At 36.6% G+C, this 8,510-nt stretch overlaps 1 protein-coding gene across 3 annotated transcripts in view; it reads left to right on the plus strand.

Annotated features, from left to right (window-relative positions):
- TRPM7 (transient receptor potential cation channel subfamily M member 7) overlaps positions 1-8,510 on the plus strand; it is a 126,813-nt gene that overhangs the window by 111,107 nt on the left and 7,196 nt on the right. The window contains exons 32-38 of one of the 3 annotated variants that reach the window (XM_039237105.1): positions 1,599-1,649; positions 1,731-1,796; positions 2,345-2,628; positions 2,773-2,855; positions 3,019-3,224; positions 6,611-6,662; positions 6,776-6,882. In XM_039237105.1, coding sequence (XP_039093036.1) covers positions 1,599-1,649; positions 1,731-1,796; positions 2,345-2,628; positions 2,773-2,855; positions 3,019-3,224; positions 6,611-6,662; positions 6,776-6,882 — 849 coding nt within the window. Of the gene's footprint in view, positions 1-1,598; positions 1,650-1,730; positions 1,797-2,344; positions 2,629-2,772; positions 2,856-3,018; positions 3,225-6,610; positions 6,663-6,775; positions 6,883-8,510 lie in introns of those variants that run through there. The other 2 variants (XM_039237106.1, XM_039237107.1) reach the window with 2 other exon arrangements.

Here is an 8,510-nt window from a genome sequence, read left to right on the forward strand (position 1 = left end):
ATAGGTTTTTAGAGTTGTGCCACTTAAGCTCCCTTCTAGTCTGTCTTTTATTCTGCCACCAAACTGACTCTCCTCTGCTTTACGTTTTCGTCACTGTTATTGGTTAAATGATGTCCTTTCTTAGCATGGCATATTTGGCTCCTAACTATTTGATATTCCCTGATTCTGTAGCTTTACCTCCTACAGGCATGCCTGTACTCTTGCTCATTACTTTACAGTCCTGGTTACATATCCAAGTACTTATGGAGAATCACCTTATGCTGACACACACCTACAGAATTAGAATATTTCAGAGTGAAATCTGGGTAGGTGTCCAGTGAAAAAGCCCCACAGGTGATTCTGATTTATGTTTATTATAAATTTATTTATATCTGTTGTACATGATATATATTTATGTGTATAAAATTAGTTTTGAAAACTGCTGCTTCTATTCATACTAAACAACTTGGAGTTTCTCAGGTGTAGCATGTGCTTTACAGTTCCATGTCTTTGCAAATGTTACCCTCACCACACCACTGTCTTCCAGGCTATTTTCCCCCCCGCCCGCTTCTCTTTCTCTGAGACATCCTTCAACCTTTCTGCAAGCAGAAGGCATTTAGTACCCCTCCTCTATAGCCCTATGATGTGTTATATACATCATATATACATGTGTATATACAGTCCTATAATATATATATAATGTGTATATTTTATACTTCCTACATAGTATTAAAACTATTGACTGATTTCCTTCTCAAGACAGTAAGTTCTTTTTCATTTATATTCTGTAAACTTTACACATGGCAGATTCAATTGATTCTCCATTCTTCTCATTACAGTTAAAAAGTACAGTCCTCGGGGCACCTGGGTGGCTTAGTCGGTTGAGCGTCCGACTTTCGCTTAGGTCATGATCTCGCAGTTTGTGGGTTCGAGCCCCGCGTTGGGCTCTGTGCTGACTGCCAGCTCAGAGCCTGGAGCCTGTTTCAGTCTGTGACTCCCTCTCTCTCTGACCCTCCCCTGCTCACGCTGTCTTTCTCTCTCTCTCTCCTAGAAATAAANCAGTCTGTGACTCCCTCTCTCTCTGACCCTCCCCTGCTCACGCTGTCTTTCTCTCTCTCTCTCCTAGAAATAAATAAAACATTTAAAAAAAAAAAAAAGTCCTCAAAAAAAAAAAAGTAAAGTCCTCAAATACATTTAAATATGGAGGAGGGCTTTTAGGTATGTTTCACATTCCAGAAGCTCATCTTCTTATGGTCTGCCCACTAAAACGGTTACTTAATTGCAGGCTCCAGCTCCTAAACGTTGAAGACTAAAAGATCTATTCCTTTTTGAGTGGGGTTTGAGGGTATGGGAAAAATGCAGCTTATGACAGGAAAGTGTGAAATGTCACGTGCTTTTTCCCTTCCAGGTAGCTGAGAGCACAGTTAGAACTAATCTGGCACAGTGAAAAAGGATAATAGAACAAGCACATGATGAGTATATTTTAGTACTTGTTTTTTCTGTTCAGTGAAGAGAGCTTGTATGAAGGGAACTTAAGATGATTATACAAGAATGAGCAAAAATTTTTATGCCACATTAGTACTTGTAAAAGGGTTTCATTTGTTTATTTGCCATTTTAGGTCTCGCCTCTCCATTTAAACCAGTTATGGATACAAATTACTATTACTCAGGTCAGTACTATTAAAAACAAAATCTAACAATATTTTGGGCTTTTAGAAAGGATTTCATTATTTTTCTCTCATTTTGTGCAGCTGTGGAAAGAAATAATTTGATGAGATTATCCCAGAGCATTCCATTCACACCTGTGCCTCCAAGAGGTAAATCCAAAAAGTCAAGACATGAAGGAGAAAATAAACCTTTTGTTAATAATGTGATTTTTGGCTGTTATGTAGAACATGGGTGGTAAACAGAAAGAAGGGTCACGTTAAGTGTCAATTTCATATAAATTTTAATTAGCAAGAGTCAGGTATAGTGTAAATAGAAGGAGTCATGTGTGTATTTCTAGCATATCCAGAAGTAAGAGTGTATTCTAAATAAGAAAGGGTCTTAAGCCATTGTTTACTGTAGAAACCATAGATAAATTGACATCACAAAATTTGTAGAACAGTTTTCTTAAAGTTTTTCTTGAAAATGGTCATAATTTCAAAAACATTTATCATTACTAATATACATGAATTTAGAAATATTAGTAGATTCTTGATTTGTGAGCATCTGTTGCCCTTAAACTTCCTTTATAAAATTATAACTTTGTCCAGTTCATTTTCTGTGTCTTACTTAACAAGACACCTGCCAATTTTTATTCATTCTACTTTGTGATTTTAAAGAATCATAATTTGACCTTAAATTGTGTCCCTTCATCTTGCAGGTGAGCCTGTCACAGTATATCGCTTGGAAGAGAGTTCACCCAGTATACTGAATAACAGCATGTCTTCTTGGTCACAGCTTGGTCTCTGTGCCAAAATAGAATTTTTAAGTAAAGAGGAGATGGGAGGAGGTTTACGGAGAGCTGTCAAAGTACAGTGCACCTGGTCAGAACATGATATCCTCAAATCAGGTCATCTTTATATTATCAAATCTTTTCTTCCTGAGGTGGTCAACACATGGTCAAGTATTTATAAGGAAGATACGGTTCTGCATCTCTGTCTCAGAGTAAGTGGTAGTGAATGTGTAACATTAGAACCTTAATTTGAGCTTCATGTTTTCACTTCTGAAGTATGTTAAACCAAAAAACTCTTAGTTTCAGTGTTCAACAAGGGTTTTTTTTGTGTATTTTTTGTTGTTGTTGTTCTGTAGGAAATTCAGCAACAAAGAGCAGCACAAAAGCTCACATTTGCCTTCAACCAAATGAAACCCAAATCCATACCATATTCTCCAAGGTAAATCTTGACATTTTTCTGAGATCTTTCGGTTTTATATAGATAGCATTATCTTTTGACTTTCATTATTAATGCTGAATATTTAATTATTTCCTTATTTTAAAGCTTAATTAGAATTTTGTTAACAAAACTACTAGTAACATCTATAACTGTTTTTCATAAGGTTCCTTGAAGTTTTCCTGCTGTATTGCCATTCAGCAGGACAGTGGTTTGCTGTGGAAGAATGTATGACTGGAGAATTTAGAAAATACAACAATAATAATGGTGATGAGATTATACCAACTAATACACTGGAAGAAATCATGCTGGCCTTTAGCCACTGGACATATGAATACACAAGAGGGGAGCTGTTGGTACTTGATTTACAAGGTAAATTTATTAAAGTGTTGCTAAAGTGAAATTGTACAGTAGAGTCTCACCTATTCATGTGTTATGAATGATATATGGTAATCTTCTAACTTATAAATAGGTAAAACCTCAGGTCAGTAGAAGCTATTAAAAAAGCAAGTCAATAGCAGCCACAGCATATAGCCATTAGGGCCCCGAATAGTGAGATCTTGCTACCTTGATTGTTACTTACCTAATACATATGTTTTGATGAGCAGAAACACATGCATTCCACTATTCTACTCTTAGATGTGTATGTAGCCTAAGTCTTTTAAAACTATAAAGACTGTTTTATTTAAAACAGTAGTATGTGTTCCTTTTGTTCCTGGTGTTTGAACTAAACACCTAAATAGTTAATGGATTAAAATTCCCATTTTATTTGCTTCCAGTTCTTTGGTTCAGGAATTTGGACGGGACATAGTGGGGATGGCTTATCTCTGCTGTCCCCTCAGAAGGCTCAGATGGCTGGAGAACAAGTGTGTACAGCTTGACTAGAGTCAAATGACAGAGGTTTCTCTTCACTGACATCTGAATCCCTCAGTTCACCAAATGATCTCTCCACATGGCTATTTAGCTGTGGCCCTTGTCATAGCATGGTAGTTTCAGGTAGTTAGACTTATACATAGCAGCTAGTTTCTGAGAAAGCAGAAACTCTGAGGATTATGTCCAGAACTGGACCAGATCTCTTACTCCACATTTTGCTGATCAAAGCGGGTAATAAGGACAGCCCAGTTCAAGAAGTGGGGAATGGATTCTAACACTTGGTGGGTGGAGTAGCATCTTTACAAGGAAGGAAAAACTGATCATAACCATTTTTGTAGACAGAATCTGTCATACATGGAAAAGAAAAAAATGGAAATTGTGGCTTGGAGAAGGCACATTTGCGTAGAGTATTGTCTGTCTGCAGGATCAGAAGAAAATAAAACCAAGCAAGTTGCCAGCTCTGCCTGAATTGTACTTTCTCATCATAGCTTCCATGATTTTTTTCCTGAAAGAGCAGCCTTAATTTCAAATATCAACATAGACTACATTTCAAAATCACATTAAGAATGGTTATTTAGAATGTTTATCCTTTGATGACTTTTTTTTGTTACATACATAGTCACAGATGTAAAGGATTTTGCTGAAAAGCAAAAGGCATGGATTCAAACTCAAGAAAAAATCTGTGTAAAAAAAGCTACCTTTTTTTCAGTAGTTCATCGTTTTACATAAATGATTTAATAGTATATAAAGTAAAAACTGATATATATATTATGAGGACAATCCAATTAAGTAAAAAGGATCTTAAAGTATATTCTTAAATAGTATCATTTAATTATCTTCAAACATGCATATGAGGTAAAGCCAAACAGATTTTGTCTGAATTCTTGATTTAAAAGATGGTAATTAGGGTATCTGGCTGGCTCAGTCAATAGGGCATGCAACTCTTGATCTCATGGTCATGAGTTCAAGCCCCATGTTGAACGTAGAGCTTATTTTTAAAAAATAAATGAAAATAAGGGTGCCTAGGTGGCTCAGTCGGTTAAGCCTCCAACTTTGGCTCAGGTCATGATCTTGCCGTCTGTGAGTTCGAGCCCCACGTTGGGCTCTGTGCTGACAGCTCAGATCCTGGAGCCTGCCTCACATTCTGTGTCTCCCTCCCTCTTTGCCCCTCCCCTGCTAGCACTGTGACTCTCTCTCAAAAATAAACTTTTAAAAAATTATTAAAGGGGAGCCTGGATGGCTCCATCAGTTAAGCGTCCAACTTCGGCTCGGGTCATGATCTCATGGTTCGTGGGTTCGAGCCCCACATCGAGCTCTGTGCTGACAGCTAGCTCAGAGCCTGGAGCCTGCTTCAGATTCTGTATCTCTCTCTCTCTCTCTCTGACCCTCCCCTACTCATGCTGTCTCTTTCAGGAATAAATAAAAAAACATTAAATAAAATTAAAAAATAAATAAAAATTATTAAAATAAATGAAAATAAAAGATGGGAGTTATTTTCAGTAAACAAAGTAGTTGTGATATTCTTTACATCACATTATTACATTAATAGGTTTCTGGAGCCATTTTTAATAGAAATATTTTACATAAGAGGCACCTGGATGACTAGGTCGGTTGAGCATCCAACTCTTGATTTCACCTCTGGTCATGATTTCACGGTTCATGAGTTTGAGCCCCATGGGCTCTGCACTGATAGTGTAGAGCCTGCTTGGGATTCTTTCTCATTAAAAAAATATTTTACACAATTACCACAAACAAATAGTATGGAAATACATAAAAAATAAAGTTTCCCCCATTTTATTGTTTCTCTAACTTTGATGAAGACAAATACTGTACACAGATAGAGGGTTTTTTTTTTTTCTTATTTTTAATCATTTTGTTTGTGATTTTCCTCCAGCTGGGATGATACCTAGTGTGTGTGTGTGTGTGTGTGTAAGAGAGATTTGCTTTTGTCTACCTAACAATATATCATAGACATCTTTTGGGTCATTACTGGTAAATCTGGGTTACTGCTTTTAATAGGTGCATGCATGACAACCTATAGTATGAAAGAGTAGCATGATTTATCCCCCATTTTTTTTTCTTTTTTGCTAATATAAATAGTGTTGCAGCACATATACTCATGTGCTGCTACTTTAATTTCCATAAAGTGGATTTCTCAATTGGCTTAGTAAGAAGAGATGAATGCAATTTTAACAGCTACTGGGATACTTTTCCCATAGTTAGCACTATATATTAGTGCCCATTTCTCTACAGACTCTCTAGTACTGAATATTCTTAATCTTTGCCAATCTGACGAGTAGTAGGTCAATAGGTATTCTTTTATATGTATAAATAGATAAGAGAGACTGAAAATATTTAACCACACTTTTAACACCTCTGGGGAGGGATGGAGGTAAAGGAAGATGTCACAATCTTTTTATGTAATCTGAATCTTTTGCAAGAATATAAATAAATGTGTTAGTGTATGATTTTTAAAAATCAAAAACACTTTAAAAATGGCCTATAAATTATACCCTCATGTACCAGAATGTTCTTTGCTAATAACTAAGGTGAAAAAAGGGAGGTCATGTAGACCGTTTACATAAGCTGTTTGTTTGCAGCTTTGTCCCTGTTGCATCAGAAGGAATTGACATCAGGAGCCCACCTGCTTGTCTACCAGCTCTGACAGTTAGCTCTTAATTCCTGGTGTGGGAGCTATGTTTTTCCTATGTGCATTGTTAAGGTCATAACTTATGAAGTATCAAGAGAGAAAAACTATACTCTTGAATAACTTAACATGTGTAATAATTGATGCTATAAAGGGTCTCATAACTTTATTATGCAAATGTCAATGTTTATATCAATTATATGATATAAATTATCTTTTTTTATATATACATGTAAAGGTGTGGGTGAAAATTTGACTGATCCATCTGTGATAAAAGCAGAAGAAAAGAGGTAATAAGTTTTTAATAATTTCACGAAGATATTTTTATCATTTCAAATTTTACATTTCTCTTTGCATAAACTGCCTTTTTTTCCCTTTTTTTTTTAAACTACCAATTCCACAGATCCTGTGATATGGTTTTTGGCCCAGCAAATCTAGGTGAAGATGCAATAAAAAACTTTAGAGCAAAGCATCACTGTAATTCTTGTTGTAGAAAGCTTAAACTTCCAGGTAAACATTTTCTTAATCGGTATAATGTATAAATTGTTAGCACATTTGATTACTACATCTTCATAAAGCTGAGGGCATAAATGCGCATTGTTTAATAAATGGATCTATGTTTTAAATGCTTTTAAAAGTAGAAAGTTCATTAATATATTTATTATGTGTCTGCTCGATGCCAAGAATTATGCTAGATGTTGACAGTACAGTAGTGAACTAGACAAACATGATCTCTGACCTCAGTGGAATTTCGTCAAATCTTAGATACTGACAGGATTAACAGGTAGGGCTGTCATTAATGCCAAATAGAAGAGCTAAGATGTCAGGGAGTGCTACCTGAGGAACTGACAGATTGCCTAAAACTGAAGGTTAAATTAGACTTTAAAGTTAGCCTGTCAAAGAGTTGGAGAAGGAGTATTCCATGAAGCAGGAACAAGAACTACAGATATAGTCTCTCAGGATTGTAATTTCATTTTATATTTGAAAAATTACAAGTTATTATTGAATATAAGTTATAGCACAGACCAGTGGTTCTCACTCTTGGTGTGTATCAGCCTACCTGTGAACCTTTTTAAAAATTACGACTTCCTGAGGTCCGCCTGGGTGACTCAGTTCAGTTAAGCGTCCGACTTCAGCTCAGGCCGTGATCTCTGTGAGTTTAAGCCCCGCTTCAGGCTCTGTGCTGACAGCTTGGAGCCTAGATCCTGCTTCTGATTCTGTGTCTCCCTCTTCCTCTGCCCCTGCACCGCTCACGCTCTGTCTCTCTCTCTCTCAAAAATAAAAATTAAAAAAAAAAAAAAAGTTTAAAAAAATTACAGCTGCCTGAAACTCACCCTTGAATTGTGTTTTTTAAAGTCCCTGTCATTACAGCCGATAGATAACACAGTAGTTAAGAGGTTGGAGTTAGGAGCCAGGCTGCATGGGTCCAGAAAATACCTATATTACAGAGGTATGGGGGTTTTTTGGTGGTTTTTTTGTTTGTTTTCTTTTAGAATTAAATGAATTCGTATTTGTTAAGTACTTAGAACAGTGCCAGGCACATATGGTAAGCATGTAAATGCTACTGTTTTGTTTTTGTTTTTTGTTTTTTGTTTGTTTTTTTTTTTTTTTTATATTATTTATTTTTATTTATTGCTAGGAGAGAGAGAGAGAGCGTGAGCAGGGGAGGGTCAGAGAGAGAGGGAGTCACAGACTGAAACAGGCTCCAGGCTCCGAGCTGGCAGTCAGCACAGAGCCCGACGCGGGGCTCGAACCCACGAACCGCGAGATCATGACCCAAGCGAAAGTCGGACGCTTAACCGACTAAGCCACCCAGGCGCCCCTTTGTTTTTTGTTTTTAATATTTATTTATGAGGGAGATACAGAATCAGAAGCAGGCTACAGGCTCTGAGCTGTCAGCACAGAGTCTGATGCGGGGCTCAAACTCAACAAACAGCATGATCATGACCTGAGCCAAAGTCGGACACCCAACCAAGCCACCTAGGCGTCCTAATGCTACTGTTTTTAATTGTTGATTGTTAGTATACAGAAATAACCATTAATTTTTGTGTTTGGTTTTTTTTTTCTTTCTTTGTTGACCTTAGTTTTTTGTTTGGTTTGGGTTTTGTTGTTTTTGTTTGGGGTTTTTTTGTTTTGTT

This window comes from Hyaena hyaena, unplaced genomic scaffold, assembly GCF_003009895.1.
Source record: "Hyaena hyaena isolate Hyena2069 unplaced genomic scaffold, ASM300989v1 scaffold_120, whole genome shotgun sequence".
NCBI lineage: Eukaryota > Metazoa > Chordata > Mammalia > Carnivora > Hyaenidae > Hyaena > Hyaena hyaena.